The sequence below is a fragment of the Trichomycterus rosablanca genome, chromosome 14, assembly GCF_030014385.1.
Source record: "Trichomycterus rosablanca isolate fTriRos1 chromosome 14, fTriRos1.hap1, whole genome shotgun sequence".
Taxonomy (NCBI): domain Eukaryota; kingdom Metazoa; phylum Chordata; class Actinopteri; order Siluriformes; family Trichomycteridae; genus Trichomycterus; species Trichomycterus rosablanca.
The window spans coordinates 24,735,082-24,758,023 of record NC_086001.1 but is presented as its reverse complement, the minus strand read 5'-3'; the positions used below and the strand labels follow the sequence as shown (position 1 = coordinate 24,758,023).

The following is a 22,942-nucleotide window of genomic DNA, read 5'->3' as shown; positions in this document are numbered from 1 at the left end:
CTTTGCAGGAGTTTTTGCTGGTAAATTGGCTTCACTAATCATCTTCTGTACTCACTGGTAACTTCAAATGTTCCTTGATCTTTCTGTTGGTGATCATTGGCTGAGCCTTTGCCATTCTGGCTATTCTCTGATCCATTCGAACAGTAGTTCCACGCTTCCTTCTGCGTCTTTCAGGTTTTGGTTGTCACTTTAAGGCATTTTAGCTGAGCAGCCAATAATTTGCTGCACTTTTCTGTATGTTTTTTCCCTCTACAATCAACTTTTTAATCAAAGTACGCTGTTCATCAGAACAATGTCTGGAACAACCCATTTTACCCAGTATTTCAAAAGGAAATGTGCTATGACCAAGCTGTGCAACATTTGCCACCCTCCTACCTTAAATAAGGGCCAGAATTGACACCCGTTCTTCTGCAGAATGAATGACTTCACCAATTGAACTCCTCACTGCTATTATTTTGAACAACCCCCTTTCAATCAATGCTTCAATTACTCAGAATGAGTGGGATGCATGTCCTAATTGTTGGGTTTGTTTTGTTTTCATTACTCTACTATACTTTCAAGTAAATTTTTTGCTATGTAGAAATATCACTTCTACTAAAAACAGTGATTTATCAAGTTAATGGTGTTGGACTGCTATTTTTTTTTAACACCACAGTAATTAATTACACAGATTAAGGGTAGGCGAGTTTAAAGTAATACGTTTTAATATGTTTTGAAACTAGGGATTAAATCAATGGTGCGAATGTCAGGAGGGAGATAGTTCCAGAGATGTGGGGCAGAGTAGCTAAAAGCTCTAGCTCCCATATGAGGTAGACCAAAAAGGAGAGAGTTACAATAATCAATTCGAGATGTGACCAGGGCATGAACAAGAACATCAGCACACTCTAAAAAATAATATACTGGATCTACTTTAAAAAATTGATGTAACAATTTGCATGTATCTTTTTAAGTAATCCCAACTAGAATGTTTTTGAGTAAAAGCTATGAGCCTTTCATTGTTGGACTAACTTAACTTTTTAAAGTTGTTTCACTTAATATTAATCCCATTGTTTTGTTTGATAAACACAACTAAATTAAGTTCCACTAACATAATTTTATTGAACATTATAAAGATTGATTGATTTGAACCTACTTAATATTAATCTCATTGTTTTTTTGATAAACACAACTAAATTAAGTTCTACCAACGTAATTTAATTAAACTTTAAAAATCTCCATTAATTTGAGCCTACCCAATTAATACAAGATTTTCCAGATATTAGGGCAAATAAAGACCACCACCTTTTATTATTGGTTTGAAAGTGGTGCATAAAAACTGTTGCACAATAATAAAAATCTGCATAGTACAAAATAAAATATTCTAGCTGATAACAGCTGTTAAAAGAAGTGAAAATGCTGGATACAGCAAGTGTAGCGAAACAAAGGATTAAACAATCCTACAAACAATTTGAATTTGAGAGCAAAACTGTCTTAAGAATAGATGCTTGACAAAAAAATAAAATAAAAATAAATCTGCTCTGTGCAAGTTATCTTGTGGATCAGAACACAGCTGTTAACAGAACATACCAGTGCAGTGAATATGCATTATACAAACATTTAGGTTTTGAGAACCAAACACTGCACAGCATATTTGCCAGTGGTAAATAAACACTATTAAATTAACACTGAGTGTCAGAATTTAAGTTAATCTTAATTTAACACCAACAGCATTGATTTAACACTGGCAAATTTGCTGTGTCAGATAATTCACATGTCTCTTACACCAAAATTAAAAAACCAAAAAAAACCTACTCTGTGCAATTTGCAAAGAAGGCATTGAACCCACCAAACTGTTCTCTTGTAGATCAGAGGACATGTGTTAACAGACAACATTACTGAAGTAAACCCCTTTTACCCTTCATTTAAAAATGCTTGGGCAAGGTTACATAGTTAAACCATCTCTTGAATCAACAATACTCACCATACAGCAACTCAACAATATTTAGTCATCTTAGTTCAACATATACATAAAAGGTCCATTGAACTGAACTGGACTGGATTTTAAGCATGTATTGTATTCTTTCATTAGAAATCAGTATGTAACAAAACTATTAATCACTGCCAAGTTTAGACAAAATGAATAGTCTTACTTTGCAGTAAAGTATGTACAGTTTTTATTTTGAGAACAGAACAGTCAGATGTGTTCACAGTACATCTACACTTCAACAATTCTTATATTTTATGAGAGCAGCTTTTGTTTAAGAGACATTACTTTTGGACTAGCTTTCAGTCCATCCAGTTCGAGGAGTAACTTTTGAAAAACTTCAAAGGTATGCCTCAGTTGTCTTGGGTAGCTGAGATTAAGGGCATATATAAGACCCATCAGCAAGGCACAAGCCCTTGGTAGATCCAGTCCCCTCAGGACTTCTGTTCCCTCTATCACGATAGTGGCACTGGCTGGGTCAGATGTACTGGCAGCTTTGTTAACCATGATCTTCATCACCTCCCCAGCAAGATGTCTGTTCAGAGCTTCAGCATCCTTATAGAAAAATTCAGACCCAATATTTCAGTTTCAATATTGCTGTAGTTAGTGTAGTGTTTAAAAGTAGACAGCAATTTCATTTTGCCCACCAAGTATTCCTTGAAGAGATCCTCTTCCTTTTCACCGAGGTAAACCACCATGCAACGGATTGCAACTTCTCTGCGTCTTTCAATCGTGTTATCCTGAAAAACATGTTAAACATATAATTAATTTGAAAAAGAATAACGTTGCACTACAATCGATGACGAGTCAGGGTTGAATTGCTGGTAAAGAAAAAAGTCAGATAACATCAATCCTGGGAAATGGTGACAGGACTTCATAGGATACGAGTGGACTTGTGACAGCTAGACTTATTACTAAAGGAGCTTTCACACCTACCTCCTTTGGTCCGGACTTTCTGACTTTTCAGTTTGGTCCGAACCAAAGTGTCAGGTGTGAAAGGGGCCACAAACCATGGTCTGGAACAAAGGACCAGAGTTTGGTCTGACCAAAAGAGGTGGTCTTGGTCCGGATCTACTAAACCATGGTCAGGTTCGCCTAGCCAATTACAGGAAGCTGAGACAGTCTTTAAACAAACCAGAGGAAAAAGAACTGGTGAAATCTGACTCCCCTTGGCGTGCAGGCGTGCCGCACAGCAATATGGACACAAACGCTTGCAGTGGGAATTCATTTATTTACTGTAACTGTAGATTAACCCTTATTTATACACAGAGATAAAAGGAATCTGAGGATAATCTGTTACACTCAATTCTGTTGTGGGGTGCGCATGCCAGCGAAGGGGAGTCGGATTCTGACAGAGCTAGAATTTGTCACAACATCAAAGCAACTTGCTGAACTCATAACATTCTACAAACCAATTTATATGAAGTATAGAAAGACGCAGCCCACGTAGCTGATGATGACAGGGTGTAGTAAAGTTCTTTAGTCTGCTCACTAAACTGCAGTGTGAAACCAGAACTAACCGGACCAAATGTGTACAATGTAACAAACACAGTTTATTCATTCAAGCATTAGCTCAATTAGCTCAATCTCCATTTTTTTCTATTCTAAGATTAGAATGATAAGAATACCTCAAGAAGTGTGTCCTTTATTTGCTGAATCTTCATTTTTGCAGCCCCTCCTCTTGATGACACCAAGTTCATCAGTTTTGGGCAGTACTGATCAAGCTTCGCCATGAAAGATGCCTCAAGGTTGATTGTGGTTATTCTCTTGAACTCTTCACGTATCTGTAGGGCACACAATAAAACATGCTTTCACTTAACACTAAACATACCCATCAACTATTCCTGTGGCTGTCAATCCTGGTCCTGGAGTACTCTCTGCCATGCATTTTTTGTGTTTTCCCACCAGAAAACACTCAAATGTGCAAAACAAGAGACTATTGTAGGACTAGGGTTGAGAACTAGTAAGGTATTCCATTAAGGCACTCACCTGGATGACATCAAAAAGGGCAGGCCAGCGTTCTTTGAAAACATCGACATGTGGGGCTAGGTTGACAACTTCCTGTCTGCGAATGGAGAATGTCCTTGCCATTTTCTCACTGATGATATTAGAGTTAGTCCTCTTCTTTACTTCACTCAAGAGGTCCAGTCTGACTTGCTCCAAACTTTCTTCTGTTTCTCCTTGTGGGTGAGGCGGCAAGTAATTCACCTCTGCCTTTCTTGGCTTCTTTACATTTTTTGCAGCTGCCATCTCATGTGCTCGCTTCTTTTTCAGAGAGTTCACTACAAGCTCAGGGCACCCAAGTGTTCGAAGTTTGCATCTGTAATTAGCTATTTTATATTTCAGTCTCTGCTGCCATCCATAACATCTGTTAAATGAACCTGGTTCTCTCAGACAAGGATGTTTTTGAATCAATGCTTCTGCAACATGGTTTAATTGCACACTTGTAGGATAGGCAACATACTGATAAATGGTTTCGGCCAACTTCTCAAGCATATCAGGAAGAATTGCGGTAGGACTCAGAAGAATTCCCTCCTTCTCGAAAGCCTCATTACCTGATGCAAGCACAAGTTCTGTGTTGTAGGCGAAACGAGGTATTGTAAATTCCACAGGCCAGCACTGAGAGCGGTGTGTCATATGCTCAGGTGATGAGAGAATCACTGTATCTTGGGATCCAGATGAGCAACTGTCAGATTGAGGATAAATGGCACTTTCTGTTCCACTTGGGCAGGAGCTGTCCAGATTAGTCAAGATGACCATGGGGGATTCAAAAACATGGACCACCTTAAGTGTGTCTTTGTCCTTGACATCACATACTGAATTTAGAGAAAAATACTCTCCAAAATCAGCATCTTTAAAATGCAAAGTGAAACTACCCTCAATCTGAAATGTCTGTTGCACAAGAGAATGAAGTTCGTCTACAGTATCGGGGATTCCAGAAGGTAACTCCAGTCTACGAATGTCATGGTCTTGAAGTATGATCCGAAGTTTAGCAGGCTGAGACATTGCAGCATCAAACTAAAAAGACATAACAGATTACATCAAAGTACATAAAAATTTATCACTCTGGTTTTACTAAGAAATATTTAACAAAAATGTTCCCAGAAAAAGTAAAACCAGAGAAACTGAAATTTCAAGTGTGTGTGTGTGTATGTGTGTGAAAAACAATCACTAAAGTACAGTAACTGCTGAATCAACATCAAAATCTTGTTTTAAACTAGAGTGTAGAGTCTATTTTTAAACCAACTTACATTTATTTTTGTTATGTAGTGTTAACAAGGCCGAGTTTTGCAGAGCCCACAATAAAACATCTGGATTTACTGTATGTTTCTTGTTCTTGTTCTAGCCCTGAACTACACAATATTCTGAATGGAGTTTCTCTGTTAAAGGGGAAATTTAGTCCAAAGCCAGGCTCTCGTCAGAAAACAACTCCTTAAGTTATTTCCAACTATAGTTTGAGTGCATGTAATAACTGAATTTATTTGCCACATATGACATTTTAAGCATTTCACAATAAATGGGTGTGAGCCCAGTGAAAATTCCTTACATCACTAGCATGAATCAGATACATCGAAGGTGGACTACTGAGCCATTTATGGTAAGTAAATGAAGTGCTTTAGAGTCACAAAACGTTTCCCTTCGATTATATATGCTGCTAAAGGGAATATGTCAGACAACTCCGATGGATTAAGAACTTTAACTGTTCTGGTGTTTTCAAGTTCGTAGCTTGACAGATGTTCCACGTACCAAGCATTCAAACATTTTACAATGAATGCAAGTTTTCCTTTAACAACAACAATCTGAATTACCTCTCCAAAATCTGGTAGTCCACCTGTCGAACCATTAGCCAGGATCATTCCAATTGAGTAAGTAGTGCCATAGTAACACACTGTGTTAGCCATCTGAACACATGACTCACCAGGAAATCTTCTTTCCAATGCTTCCTTAATGTCTTCCTTCAGAACACTCAAATCCACTGTTGACAGCTTGGTTACCCGTATAGAAGGCTCGATATTACTTTCATGCAAATGAAATGCAACCATTAACTGATGTTTCACTGAGAGAGACAGCAAGATGTTTCGAAAGCTGTGGGTATGTCTAACAACACGTTTAAAAAAAGCTGTGTTTTGCTTCAAAACGTATTGTCCAAAATGACACAAGTGGACCAAAATTCCTAATCAGCTGTGAATAGTGTTCTACAAAATGATGTTTCGGAATAAGACCACTCTGGGGGAAGGCTTCAAGGAATCTGTGCCGATGCTCTGAAATTTTACTGTCTAAAAAACAAATAGTCTCCTCAGTATGAACTGGAGACAGAACCAGTTCAACTATCTCCTTGAGGTTCAAAAGAACCTGCCATATTGGCTCACACTCTGGTATTTTTGCTCCAGCAATGAGGGGAAGGAGGCGCAGCAAAGTCCAGTTTTCATGGGCATTCCCACTGACAGTTCTTTTTGAAGCAAAATTTAGAGGAACCGGCTGTGGTGCATCCTTTTTATCTGCCCACCTATATGGGAAATCTCTGATTAATTTGTTCAGTTATTCAAGAGTGAAATACTTTGCTCTAATTAAAGCATCAAGGCACAAGGCTAACTCCATTGGTACAATACCTTCGAAAAGGTCATGTAACAAATCAGGTGGGTAGCCTGTTAACACATCAAAATGTTGTAGCTTTTCTGTTAGTGGACACTGTCTCTTTACTCCAAATCAATTAGACACACCAGTAGACTCCTGTGCAGTCTGGATATGGACTCTGTGGTCTTCTTTTGTCCTAGGAGAAAATGCTCCTGTTCTAACTTCAATTACCTTGAACTGTGACCTTTCTCCAAGACAGAACCGACAGCAATGTGAACTAGAGAAGCTTTCAACGAATCCTCCAATAGAATGAGCGCCAAGGTTGTCTGCAACGACACAAAACACAGTACCTTTGACCTGTCTGCTTAAAGAAGATATGTAAATTCCTTCTTCTTCTAGGGTCACAAGATCTTTCAGTAGGGGCTCTAACACTGCACTATATCCAAATCGTTTTATATCATCTGTCTTGCAGAGAATCGATAAGTAGATTGATGTGAGTGAGCAAAGGTGGCACATTTGCTAAAACCCAGTACAGAGCAGTAATTTTGTGCTTTTTCCTGGATGTTCCAAGTGGATTGCAGATTTCAAAATCATCTACAAATAACATGAGACTTATGGCTGGGTCATATCTTGATAACAGTTTGTTGGCTTTAAAGTATGTGCCATCCTGAAAAGACTTGTACTGTGCTTCAGTGCCGGCTTGTACTTCTTTCCCACTGTTAAGGATGAAGTCCTGGATCTCTTTCTTGTTCAAAACCTCACGTAAGGACCTCAGAATAGGTACATACTGGAAGCTTCTCCGCTCACGGTCATTGAGCACATATTCAATGGGCTCCACCACTGAGAAATGCTCTTTAAAATACTCCCTTCGTTTGTAGGAAGTGGAGAGAGGGCCATCAGTCCCCAGTGCTAAGCTAATAGGATTGGATTCACAGATTTGTGTCACAATCTCTGAAATTATTCGACCATCTACCTGACAACTGTGCTTGTTTAAACATGACTGTAAAATCTCTCTTATAACAAGACCTGAAGCTGAACGAGAAATGAAATTTAGTTCTTCCACCACTTCATCAATACACCTATTAGGTACATTAAATAAACTTTCCAATTTATTTAGGTTCTTTTCAATCAAGTTGGGTAGTTCTCTCGTTTCATTTTCAGCCTCTACTCCAGCCACCTCTGCACTCTGATCATCATCATCATCTGCATCATCATCTTCATCAAGATCGTCCCCTGTATTTAAAGGGTTCACTATTTTCCTCTGTAAAAACTCACCCTTGATGTCACACAACGAGTGAGGATTGTGTTTCCGGCTTCTGTGCGATGCATATGTCCCATAAATGTTTGTTCTTAAGTGACAATTCTCAAACACACATGTGATAGTTTCTTGCTTTTTTAAATGGTGACCAATGTGCTCAAAGAACTCCTTTTCTGTGGAAATGGTATTTAATGTACAACTTGGACATTTAAATGCTAACACTTCTTTTCGTTTTAATTGTGTCGAATGGTCTCTTGACACATGCGTTTTAAGGCTGCCCCATGTTCTAAATGAGCAGTAACATTCCCAGTAAAGACAGGGCAAGGTTTGACCACTATGCCAATGCCGTAGCCTATAATGCTTTAAGAGCTCAGTCTTATTTGTGGTTTTAAATTTGCAAATTTTACAGAACCAATGCATTTCTAAATGTTTGACAAATTTTTCTGTATTTTAACCAACCAACATGAAATGGGCAATCGCCATATATTGTACACTTTAGCTCAACTAAAATGGCGCCCTTTTCCTTGTCAGCCAACGTAACTAGCTATACGTTAGCTAGCTAGCACTACATGGCTAAATAATTCTTACGCATAATTATCAATTGTGCGAAACACAGCCATAGCTTGGTGCAAAGCTAGCTAGATGCAGCACAAAATACACACAAAAATATATACAGTTGGAAATACAATTTTAAAGAAGAACCCCCTTGCAAATAGTTATACGTAGCCTGTGAAAATAATAATCTAGCTAGAGTTAACGGATTGCTACAACGAACCTCATCAGCGACAAGCGATAGAGTCGTTTATTCAGCAGTTCGAGCTAAAACATTTAAATCTCCTAACAGAAACCCGTATTAATATTACTTTTTCTTTGTGTCTTAGACATTGACACTGGCTCTCTCTGACTGAACTTCAAGCTGGCTTAACCTAGCTTAGCTAAGCCTCCTGTAACGACAGACCTGCTAGCGAGCTATAATAATCTACTTATCTACTCTGAAATATGACGTTTATAAAGGGTGATAGACTTACTCTCAGTATGAAAACAGTCCCTTGTAATAGCAGGTACAAGCGGAAAATGCGAATACGTCCGTCTCCATAATGAGGAGGGGGGGGGAAGAGGAGAGCTGTGCACAATTGCTCTTTTTTTCTTAGTTCCGGCGGCGCGAATATTTTCGTTGGTTCAACTCAAAATGTGTCCGTTGTTGTGCTGATGCAAAATTTTGCATTCAAAAAGGATTAAAAAATGCATCCAAACCAAAAATACATTTTAAATTTGTCTGAACTTACAATTTCAAAAAAAATGTAACAAACATATTTTTTAATGTTGAATTGACTTGTTTTATTATGTTTTATTTACTAACACCATGAATCATTTTTTAGAGTGCACTTCTAGGAGAAAGGAATGGACGCAGACGAATAATAGTAATAGTTTAACCTAAAGATTTATACTTTTATTATTACTATTTACTTACTCATGTTTACGGTGTAATTAATTACCTTTTAATTACACAGTATAATTCATTCATTGCTAACCATTTCTCCTCAACACTCACTCGTTTGGTACAATCTGATGAGTCACACTTGTGTCTAGGTGCTGATAAATGAGCAAAGCCGCTCCAACACTGTGAGCATCCTTTCTGTAAAATGTGAATGCGCTGGTGTTTTTTGAGATTACTCTGTTGATTAAATCTCTTCTCACACTGTGAGCACTGATACGGTTTCACTCCAGTGTGAATGCGCTGGTGTATTTTCAGATCACTCTGTCTTTCAAAACTCTTTACACACTGTGAGCACTGATACAGTTTCTATCCAGTGTGAATGCGCTGGTGTTTTTTGAGATTACTCTTTTGAATAAAACTCTTTTCACAATGTGAGCACTGATACGGTTTCTCTCCAGTGTGAATGCGCTGGTGTATTTTGAGATTACTCTGGGTAATAAAACTCTTTCCACACTGTAAGCACTGATATGGTTTTTCTCCACTGTGAATGTGCTGGTGTATTTTAAACTCACTCTTTGTATTAAAACTCTTTCCACACTGTAAGCACTGATATGGTTTATCTCCAGTGTGAATGCGCTGGTGTCTTTTCAGACCACTCTGTCCATTAAAACTCTTTCCACACTGTAAGCACTGATACGGTTTTTCTCCAGTGTGAATGCGCTGGTGGATTTTGAGTTTACTCTGTGTATTAAAACTCTTCCCACACTGTGAGCACTGATACGGTTTCTCTCCAGTGTGAATGCGCTGGTGGATTTTAAGTTTACCCTGTGTAATTAAACTCTTCACACACTGTGAGCACTGATACGGTTTCTCTCCAGTGTGAATGCGCTGGTGTATTTTGAGTTTACTCTGTTTATTAAAACTCTTCTCACACTGTGAGCACTGAAATGGTTTCACTCCAGTGTGAATGTGCTGGTGTTGTTTGAGATAACTTTGACAATTAAAACTCTTTCCACACTGTAAGCACTGATACGGTTTCACTCCAGTGTGAATGTGCTGGTGTTGTTTAAGATTACTCTCTGTAGTAAAACTCTTCCTACACTGTGAGCACTGATACGGCTTTTCTTCAGTGTGAATGCGCTGGTGTATTTTGCGATTACCCTGTGTAATAAACCTCTTTCCACACTGTGAGCACTGATACGGTTTCTCTCCAGTGTGAATGCGCTGGTGTATTTTGAGAGTACCCTGGGTACTGAAGCTCTTACCACATTGTGAGCACTGATACGGTTTCTCTCCAGTGTGAATGCGCTGGTGTATTTTAAGAGCACTCAGGCACCTGAAGCTCTTCCCCACACTGTGAGCAGACGTTTCCTTCTTCCTGTGTGGGACTGAGAGAGGTGTTAATGCTGACAGTACCAGAGGACGTTTGCTGATTACTGGAGCTTCTGGTGGGCGTCAGATCCTCATGTTCAGTCTTAATCTTCACCAGAGTCTCATATTTATCATGGTTGCAGCTCTTGATGTGATTGTGGAGCTGATTTTGGGTTGTAGAGGAACGTGGACACGAGGAGCAGCAGAAATCCTTGTTCAGTTCTGAAGCAGAAAATAATCAAATACATTTATAACATTATAAATAATCAAACACATTTATAACATTATAAATAATCAAATACATTTATAACATTATAAATCATCAAATACATTTATAACATTATAAATAATCAAATACATTTATAACATTATAAATAATCAAATACATTTATAACATTATAAATAATCAAATACATTTATAACATTATAAATAATCAAATACATTTATAACATTATAAATAATAATATACATTTATAACATTATAATTAATCAAATACATTTATATCATTATAAATAATCAAATACATTAATAACATTATAAATAATCAAATACATTTATAACATTATAAATAATCAAATACATTTATATCATTATAAATAATCAAATACATTTATAACATTATAAATAATCAAATACATTTATAACATTATAAATAATCAAATACATTTATAACATTATAAATAATCAAATACATTTATAACATTATAAATAATCAAATACATTTATAACATTATAAATAATAAATACATTTATAACATTATAAATAATAAAATACATTTATAACATTATAAATAATAAAGTACATTTATAACATTATAAATAATCAAATACATTTATAACATTATAAATAATCAAATACATTTATAACATTATAAATAACCAAATACATTTATAACATTATAAATAACCAAATACATTTATAACATTATAAATAACCAAATACATTTATAACATTATAAATAATCAAAAACATTTATAACATTATAAATAATCAAATACATTTATAACATTATAAATAACCAAATACATTTATAACATTATAAATAACCAAATACATTTATAACATTATAAATAACCAAATACATTTATAACATTATAAATAATCAAATACATTTATAACATTATAAATAACCAAATACATTTATAACATTATAAATAACCAAATATATTTATAACATTATAAATAACCAAATACATTTATAACATTATAAATAACCAAATACATTTATAACATTATAAATAATAAAATACATTTATAACATTATAAATAATCAAATACATTTATAACATTATAAATAACCAAATACATTTATAACATTATAAATAACCAAATACATTTATAACATTATAAATAATCAAAAACATTTAAACCATTATAAATAACCAAATACATTTATAACATTATAAATAATCAAAAACATTTATAACATTATAAATAACCAAATACATTTATACCATTATAAATAATCAAATACATTTATACCATTATAAATAATCAAATACATTTATAACATTATAAATAATCAAATACATTTATAACATTATAAATAATCAAATACATTTATAACATTATAAATAATCAAATACATTTATAACATTATAAATAATAAATACATTTATAACATTATAAATAATAAAATACATTTATAACATTATAAATAATGAAGTACATTTATAACATTATAAATAATCAAATACATTTATAACATTATAAATAATAAAGTACATTTATAACATTATAAATAATAAAATACATTTATAACATTATAAATAATCAAATACATTTATATCATTATAAATAATCAAATACATTTATAACATTATAAATAATCAAATACATTTATAACATTATCAATAATCAAATACATTTATAACATTATAAATAATAAAGTACATTTATAACATTATAAATAATCAAATACATTTATAACATTATAAATAATAAAATACATTTATAACATTATAAATAATAAATACATTTATAACATTATAAATAATAAATACATTTATAACATTATAAATTTATAAATAATCAAATACATTTATAACATTATAAATAATAAAATACATTTATAACATTATAAATAATCAAATACATTTATAACATTATAAATAATAAAATACATTTATAACATTATAAATAATAAATACATTTATAACATTATAAATAATAAATACATTTATAACATTATAAATAATCAAATACATTTATAACATTATAAATAACCAAATACATTTATAACATTATAAATAACCAAATACATTTATAACATTATAAATAACCAAATACATTTATAACATTATAAATAATCAAAAACATTTATAACATTATAAATAAACAAATACATTTATAACATTATAAATAACCAAATACATTTATAACATTATAAATAACCAAATACATTTATAACATTATAAATAATCACATACATTTATAACATTATAAATAATCAAATACATTTATAACATTATAAATAATCAAATACATTTATAACATTATAAATAATCAAATACATTTATAACATTATAAATAATCAAATACATTTATAACATTATAAATAATCAAATACATTTATAACATTATAAATAACCAAATACATTTATAACATTATAAATAACCAAATACATTTATAACATTATAAATAATAAAATACATTTATAACATTATAAATAATCAAATACATTTATAACATTATAAATAACCAAATACATTTATAACATTATAAATAACCAAATACATTTATAACATTATAAATAACCAAATACATTTATAACATTATAAATAATCAAAAACATTTAAACCATTATAAATAACCAAATACATTTATAACATTATAAATAATCATAAACATTTATAACATTATAAATAACCAAATACATTTATAACATTATAAATAATCAAATACATTTATACCATTATAAATAATCAAATACATTTATACCATTATAAATAATCAAATACATTTATACCATTATAAATAATCAAATACATTTATAACATTATAAATAATCAAATACATTTATAACATTATAAATAATCAAATACATTTATAACATTATAAATAATCAAATACATTTATAACATTATAAATAATAAATACATTTATAACATTATAAATAATCAAATACATTTATAACATTATAAATAATAAATACATTTATAACATTATAAATAATCAAATACATTTATAACATTATAAATAATAAATACATTTATAACATTATAAATAATAATACATTTATAACATTATAAATAATCAAATACATTTATAACATTATAAATAATCAAATACATTTATAACATTATAAATAATCAAATACATTTATAACATTATAAATAATCAAATACATTTATAACATTATAAATAATCAAATACATTTATAACATTATAAATAATCAAATACATTTATAACATTATAAATAATCAAATACATTTATAACATTATAAATAATCAAATACATTTATAACATTATAAATAATCAAATACATTTATAACATTATAAATAATCAAATACATTTATAACATTATAAATAATCAAATACATTTATAACATTATAAATAATCAAATACATTTATAACATTATAAATAATCAAATACATTTATAACATTATAAATAATCAAATACATTTATAACATTATAAATAATCAAATACATTTATAACATTATAAATAATCAAATACATTTATAACATTATAAATAATCAAATACATTTATAACATTATAAATAATCAAATACATTTATAACATTATAAATAATCAAATACATTTATAACATTATAAATAATCAAATACATTTATAACATTATAAATAATCAAATACATTTATAACATTATAAATAATAAAATACATTTATAACATTATAAATAATCAAATACATTTATAACATTATAAATAATCAAATACATTTATATCATTATAAATAATCAAATACATTTATAACATTATAAATAATCAAATACATTTATAACATTATAAATAATAAATACATTTATAACATTATAAATAATCAAATACATTTATAACATTATAAATAATAAATACATTTATAACATTATAAATAATAATACATTTATAACATTATAAATAATCAAATACATTTATAACATTATAAATAATAAATACATTTATAACATTATAAATAATAATACATTTATAACATTATAAATAATCAAATACATTTATAACATTATAAATAATCAAATACATTTATAACATTATAAATAATCAAATACATTTAAACCATTATAAATAATAAAATACATTTATAACATTATAAATAATAAAATACATTTATAACATTATAAATAATCAAATACATTTATAACATTATAAATAATAAAATACATTTATAACATTATAAATAATAAAATACATTTATAACATTATAAATAATAAAATACATTTATAACATTATAAATAATCAAATACATTTATAACATTATAAATAATCAAATACATTTATAACATTATAAATAATCAAATACATTTATAACATTATAAATAATCAAATACATTTATAACATTATAAATAATAATATACATTTATAACATTATCAATAATCAAATACATTTATAACATTATAAATAATCAAATACATTTATAACATTATAAATAATCAAATACATTTATAACATTATAAATAATCAAATACAATTATACCATTATAAATAATCAAATACATTTATAACATTATAAATATTCAAATACATTTATAACATTATAAATAATCAAATACAATTATACCATTATAAATAATAATATACATTTATAACATTATAAATAATCAAATACATTTATAACATTATAAATAATAATATACATTTATAACATTATCAATAATCAAATACATTTATAACATTATAAATAATCAAATACATTTATAACATTATAAATAATCAAATACATTTATAACATTATAAATAACCAAATACATTTATAACATTATAAATAACCAAATACGTTTATAACATTATAAATAATACAATACATTTATAACATTATAAATAATCAAATACATTTATAACATTATAAATAATCAAATACATTTATAACATTATAAATAATCAAATACATTTATAACATAAATAATCAAACACATTTATAACATTATAAATAATCAAATACATTTATAACATTATAAATAATAAATACTTTTATAACATTATAAATAATCAAATACATTTATAACATTATAAATAATTAATACATTTATAACATTATAAATAATCAAACACATTTATAACATTATAAATAATCAAATACATTTATAACATTATAAATAATCAAATACATTTATAACATTATAAATAATAATATACATTTATAACATTATAAATAATGCAGATTGTTAGTAAATGTTAAACTGAGATCCAATGCTAAAGTCCTGTACCATGATGCATCATGAATGATTAATTTCTTTAGGTTGTTCACTATGGGAGGCACTCTAGAACTCTCTGCTCGACTCTTTGCTGGATCTCTTCTCTCTGTGAATTTCTCTATACACAATACTTACATTTTTCTTCTTGAAATCTATGTATAATCGATCCCTTCTGTTATGTTTGTTTTGTCATTGTACATCGATCCTGAGTTTGCTGAAAGACGCTATATAAGTTAAACTTATTACTATTATTATTATTGTAGTTTGTGTGGTTCTTAACACCAGATCAGCTGCTGTCTCTATTATCATGGCTGAACAGATTCTCACAAGTTGGGGTCGATGGTTTTCTTTATTTGTGTAAATAGAGATTAGAGTCGTTTGTGTGACTGTGAGGGTTTAGTGGTGCTGTTAGTGTTAGTATTAGTGATAGACACAAATAAATTCAATAATAAATGTTATTTTTACTTACTGAGTTCATCTTTATCTTCAGGTTCTTCCTTCTTCACAGGCTTCATCTGGAAACCTCCACACTGTTGGTCCTCTGGGGTGAGGTGTTCCTCAGAGGTGACGTGTTCCACAGGGATTAAAGATCCTTCACCTGAAATTCATCAATATGTGAAGAAGAAACTCAACAACTGGAGGAAACTGAAGGTTGTGGGCAGTGTTAATTTCGTTGACGAATGATTTTCGTCATAGTTTTCGTCAACAAACCTTTTTTTCATGACGAAAACGAGACGATAACTAAATAGAAACTACATAAAAGGATAAAAACTATGACGAAATGAATCGACACTTTCGTCAACGAATAAAAACAAAACGAAAATGTTTGGCAGGGACGACATCCAATAACTGATTTAGTTTTGTGGAAGGTAGGGACAAGTTAGGAAGAGATCCAATCAGAACTACTTTAGCGTATGTGGAGGGGCGGGACAAGCCGGGTAGCCATCCAATCAGTACTAATCTTTTGCGGTACCGCGGTAAGAGCACACTCGCACACATTTGATCTAACCCGGGAAGACCAGACTAGCCTGTGAACTGTCTTTACTCATGGAACTAGGTTAACTCCACAATGTCAACAGGGAGAAAGTGGAGAGCCGATATCTGGACACATTTCTCATTTAACGTCATGAAAAACAAGACGATGTGTAAACCATGTGGGGCGACGATCTCGGGTAAAAACACAACAAATCTGAAACGACATCTGGCACAGCTGGCAGTATAATGGAAACATAATGGCACTGCTGCTTTTACAGTACCCAGTTTTATAAAGAATGTAATGTGCAATTTGTTATAAACAATGCATATACTTTTTAGGCCTACTGGTCATTAATATTTTGTTATTGTTATGCTCAATAAGCGAGGTCAGGTAAATAAAGATGTTTGAAAGAGGTTAAATCTGTTTTTGTGCGTATTGCACTTTCAAACATTAATAATATTCCATAACTGGTTAAAAAATGTTTAATTTTGTGTAAGTGTATATAATGACTTAAATAGTAAGTAAGTAAGTAAGTAAAGTTTATTTATATAGCGCTTTTCTAGGACCAAGCCACAAAGTGCTTTACAATGCGGTCAAGTATAATACAATAAAAACACAAAAATTAATAATCATAAAAGCTACACAGTGACATAAAAATAAATAAATAATTTAAGGGAACTGATGAAAAAGCATTTACATTTTACACCCTTTATATGTACAGTGTATCACAAAAGTGAGTACACCCCTCACATTTCTGCAGATATTTAAGTACAGTATATCTTTTCATGGGACAACACTGACAAAATGACACTTTGACACAATGAAAGGTAGTCTGTGTGCAGCTTATATAACAGTATAAATTTATTCTTCCCTCAAAATAACTCAATATACAGCCATTAATGTCTAAACCACCGGCAACAGGGGTTTACTCACTTTTGTGATACACTGTATTTTAGGGCGGCACGGTGGCTCAGTGGGTAGCACTGTCGCCTCACAGCAAGAATGTCCTGGGTTCGAACCCCAGGTGGGTCGGTCTGGGTCCTTTCTGTGTGGAGTTTGCATGTTCTCCCCGTGTCTGTGTGGGTTTCCTCCAGGTGCTCCGGTTTCCTCCCACAGTCCAAAGACATGCAAGTGAGGTGAATTGAAGATACTAAATTTGTCCATGACGGTGTTTGATATAACCTTGAGAACTGATGAATCTTGTGTTATGAATAACTACCGTTCCTGTCATGAATGTAACCAAAGTGTAAAAACATGACGTTAAAATCCTAACAAACAAATATGTATTTTAGTTGACTAAATCGACTGTAGATTTAGTCGACTATATTCTTATGACAATTAGTCAACTAAAACTAGACTAAAACAATTCAGATGACTAAATTTTGACTAAATTTAAATCACATTTTAGTCAAAAGACTATGACTAAGACTAAATCAAAATTTGCTGTCAAAATTAACACTGGTTGTGGGTTTAGTTACCACAAATAAATACTACTTAGATTTAATCCAGACTGGAAGTATCAGCACTTCTACACTGGACAGTACGGTACAGTACAGGTTCTAATCCCACTATCCACATTTTCTTATTATTTCTACTATACTAACCACACTGTACTGTACTAACATGGCAAATTGCTCCACATTTACTTACAGAAGTAACTTCCATCTTCTTCCTCCTCCTTTTTTATTAGTTTCTCTTGGAATACTTCATTTTGTAGATCTATGGGGGTGACGTGTCCCTCTTCTGCTGACTGCATTATTAAAAGATCTGACAGGCAGACGGACAGATAGACAAATGTACTTTATTCCCTATTAAAGAGAAATCCAGGAAAATTCTTTCAGACTGTTTTAACTGTTTATTTTTAATGCTGTGAGGCTGTAAACAGAGTGAAAATGTTGAAACTATTGTGGGACTGAGCAGCATCAGACAGAAAAGACTTCTAATAGAACTTTTTGGGTTGGTTTCACAGACAGGGATTAAGCCTAGTCCTAGACTACACAGCATTTTGAATGGAGATTCTCTATTTAAAGCTAAATGTAGTCCTGGACTATAAGCCTTAATGCCTGTCTGGGAAACAACCCTTTGAGTTTGGTGGAAGTGGTTTTGTGGCCCAAAGTGAAATGATTAAGTCTGATGTTCTTTACATCTAGTTTCTCATCCACTCCCAATAACAGTGCTGTACTAATACTTTTAACTTTTACTATAAACCTGTAAAACAACCTGTAAACAAAGCTACAAGAACTCGCTGTTTCTAACAAACATTAAACACTGTAAACAAAGCTGAAAATGTGACGCGTTTATATCAAAATGTTAGATTTAATAATGAATAAACTCTGAATCCGTTACAATCCACTGATTCATCGGTTCAATGAATCGGTTCATCAGTACTGAATCATGTGTGATGCTAACAGTTAGCGGAGCAGCTAATAGTTTGTGTGTTTAAATAAAACTGGAGTTAAAGCTCCTCAAATCCTCACAGTGATGTTTTATTATGAACTCTAGTTTTATTATTAATTAGAATGTGGTTATAATTAAATATAAGGGTTATAATTAAATACATATTTTACTTACAGATGAGGCTCTACAGTACAAACACAGCAGCTTCTTCTTCTTCTTTTTATGATGTTTAATGGCGGTTGGCAGAACAACTTAAGACGCACCAGCGTCACCAACTGGACTGGAGTTGAACAGCAGCTTAGCAGTAAAACATCTCCATTAGCCCTGTATCTCTCAGCTACAGTGTTGGGGGGAACGCGGTACAGTCACGTGATGACTTTTTATCTGTAACGAAGTCATGTAACGCGTTACAGTTACATATTTGTAATGACATTACAGTTACTGTGATGAGAGATGAGTCGTTCCCGAACGAACCGATTCTATTGAACGACTCTTTAAAATGAACTAAAGGAACCGAGTCGCTCCTCTAGTATAAGGACAAATAATTAAGGAATAAACTTGTTTATGTTAAATCTGATTGGTTCATGGCGTGTATGTTTTAAAGCAGACACAAACACAGGCACATCTCTGTACAAGAGAGGATTTTTCTGAAACTAAATAAATAAAGTAAATAAATGGAATTTGTTTGTAGATGTGATTCCAGTATACAGTATTTGTTTGTGTTTAGAATGTAACGTGAAAGTAAATTAATGAGGAACGAGATTACATTTTCCAGGATGTAATGACCCAGCTAGCCTTGTAATTGTGGCCCACTTCCGGCGCAGCTCCTGCCAGCCGAGCCTGCCGCATCTGGTTCAGTGCCGGCAGCCCGTGTCGGCTCTGAATCTTTTTGAATGACTGGCCAGAATCGGACCAAATACACTGGCCCAAATCCGGATGCCAGATCTCCGCCGACTCTCCCATAACTGGGCCGGAATTGCCCCCAAAACACGGCGATACTATTTATTTACCAATTTCTTCTCCTTTCACGTCCTCATAGATAAAATAGTAGATTTATGCTACAGATTAACTACAGATTGTGCAGCAGAAAGTATTTTATTAAGATAATTGCAGCAAGTAGTATAATAATAATAATCAGAATATTATAAATAAGACCAATTATAAAAGTGAACCAAAATGACAGCTATATGAATATTATATATAGAAAATAACATATAATTGCATATAAGAATAATAATTATAAAAGTGAACAATATATAAAAAATATATATAAAAACAATATAAAGAAGTTGTTATGATGTGGGGAGAAAGGACCCAAGGATGCAGAGGATTAAACTTAAAAGGGTTTTATTTACAAATAGTAAACATAATAAACCATAACATAAAGAATAACCAGAACAGAAAACACTTCCAGGAATCCCGAAGGCAGCCGGTAACGTCGAGGCTGAAAGAAACAGGGAAAAAAACATAAATGGGAAAAAGGGGAAGCGCAAGGCGCGAACCCTGGTCACTCACCTCCTGGCTGGGAGCTTAAGCGCACTGCCACCGCAACGCTGAAAGCAAAAACCGCTCCCAGCCTTAAAGAGGCGAAGCGACCGGGTTCGCGAGGTGGGAAACCTCGCGCTGTTGGCCAAAGAAGGGGGTAACACCGCCGGTAGTTGAGTGGCACGGCGCTCTCCAGCCGTTTGTGCTGGTCAGCGCCATGCCAGCTACCGGGTGTGATTAAATGCGGACTTAACCGACTAAATGTAACGGCGCTGTCACCAGCCAGAGTGGCTGGGAAGTGGCCGTTTATTCACAGCGCTCCAGAGGGCGTAACGCGACGCTGTCACCAGCGCTTTGCGCTGGGAGGGGGTCGCGTTCCTCTGGGCGCCCTAATGGATATCAAGGTGGCGGCGGCACGGCGGCGGCGGCTCAGCGGCGGCGACCTGTTGGCGACCTAATGGCGGCGACGGCACGGCGGCAACGGCTCAACGGCGGCGGCACAATGGCGGCGGCACGGAGGCGGCGGCGGCTCGGCGGCGGCGACCTGGCGGCGGCCCAATAGCGGTGGCCCGGTGGCGGCGGCACGGCGGCGGCAGCACAGTGCGGCGGCACAACCTAGAATTTAAATAAACAAACATAAAAGGGCACCGCAGTGCCAAACAAACTGAAAGAAAGAAACGAGAAAATGGCCAACAAAAGCAGAAGGTGCGACGGCTACAGCTCTGCACCTTTCCCTTAAATAAGGGAAGGCACAAGGCACAGCTGTAGCCCGTTCGCCCTAACGAGCTGGCCAGGTATTTAAATGAGCAGCTCGTTCCTGCTCTGTAAGGCCTGTGGTGTCAGGGAGAGACGGCACATTCCCCTGACGCCACAGAACCTAACAGTAGTACAGTTTGTTTGTTTATTAGGATTTTAACGTCATGTTTTAAACTTAGGTTACATTCATGACAGGACAGGCAGTTAAACTCATTACACAAGATTCATCAGTTTACAAAGTTATATTGAACACAGTCATGGACAATTTAGTGTCTCCAATTCACCTCACTTGCATGTTTTTGGACTGTGGGAGGAAACCGGAGCACCCGGATGAAACCCACGCAGACATGGGGAGAACATGCAAACTCCACACAGAAAGGACCCAGACCGCCCCACCTGGGGATCGAACCCAGGACCTTCTTGCTGGATCTTGTGACCTTGGCTGATGATCTACGCCAGATGTTAGATGCTGCAGAGTAGTGTTCATAGTTTTTACTCATGTATGAGAGGTGAATAAGCAAATGTGGCTCAGTGATGGTAGTGGACACTTGAATATCTACAAAAAATACAAGGGACAACCTTTGGGTTATAAAATTATATACGATCAGCCATAACATTAAAACCACCTCCTTGTATGTATACTCTTTTTCTATCAGCTCCACTAACCATATAGTTTACTAACCATTTACTGACTTTCCCTATGGGATTAATAAAGTTATCTATCTATAGGTGCACTTTGTAGCTCTACAGTTCCACTGTCGTCCATCAGTTACTCTGCATACTTTGTTAGCCCTCTTTTACCTTATTCTTCAAAGGTCAGGACCCCCAAAGGACCACCACAGAGCAGGTATTATTTAGGTGGTGGATCATTCTCAGCACTGCAGTGACACTGACGTGGTGGTGGTGTGCTAGTGTGTGTTGTGCTGGTATGAGTGGATCAGACACAGCAGCGCTGCTGGAGTTTTCAAATACCATGTCCACTTACTGTCCACTCTTAAATTATACACACCTGCTTTGTTGGTCCACCTTGTGGATGTAGTCAGAGATGGTAGGTCATCTGTTGCTTATTATTGTATTACTATTATTGTTCTTGTTCTTGTTGCTTATTGTAGCTTTTAAGTTAACGTTATCCACAGTATTCAGTGAGCTTCAATTATTTAGCAGCTGTTGTCTAATGCTAGAAACTGTTAGCCTTTTAGCTAACTACCTGAAAAGTTTCAGTTCAGACCACCAGTTAACCTGAAACTCACTAGATAACATTACCTAACAGTTTCCATTTCCAAATTGCTCTCTTATAATATCTCTAATAGACTTTCTGCTTACTTTTTGCTTAGTAA

The 22,942-nt window shown here is 33.0% G+C and overlaps 1 protein-coding gene and 1 long non-coding RNA gene across 2 annotated transcripts; one reads left to right on the top strand and one right to left on the bottom strand.

The window, feature by feature from the left end:
- Positions 1-2,149: 2,149 nt before the first annotated feature.
- On the bottom strand, positions 2,150-7,305 carry LOC134325918 (sterile alpha motif domain-containing protein 3-like). Its single transcript, XM_063008119.1, has 5 exons — positions 6,770-7,305; positions 3,953-4,981; positions 3,592-3,747; positions 2,611-2,703; positions 2,150-2,518 (listed from the first exon to the last, which is right to left on the bottom strand). Exons 1-5 carry the CDS (start codon positions 7,052-7,054, stop codon positions 2,219-2,221), a joined length of 1,863 nt encoding a protein of 620 aa, XP_062864189.1. The 5' UTR covers positions 7,055-7,305; the 3' UTR covers positions 2,150-2,218.
- A 9,709-nt stretch (positions 7,306-17,014) lies between these two features.
- LOC134325958 (uncharacterized) lies at positions 17,015-19,941 on the top strand. The gene is made up of 2 exons (XR_010014434.1): positions 17,015-17,163; positions 19,541-19,941. It is a non-coding gene; the product is annotated as an uncharacterized LOC134325958 (long non-coding RNA).
- Positions 19,942-22,942: the final 3,001 nt, after the last annotated feature.

Bases quoted from the DNA above. Each gene is read 5' to 3' on its own strand.
- LOC134325918 (XM_063008119.1), bottom strand. From the start codon at position 7,054: ATGTGCCACCTTTGCTCACTCACATCAATCTACTTATCGATTCTCTGC. The intron at 2,704-3,591 runs GTATTCTTATCA...CATGTTTTTCAG, and splicing joins TAAAGGACACACTTCTTGAG to GATAACACGATTGAAAGACG. The intron at 2,519-2,610 runs GTGGGCAAAATG...TTTTTCTATAAG, and splicing joins ATCTCTTCAAGGAATACTTG to GATGCTGAAGCTCTGAACAG.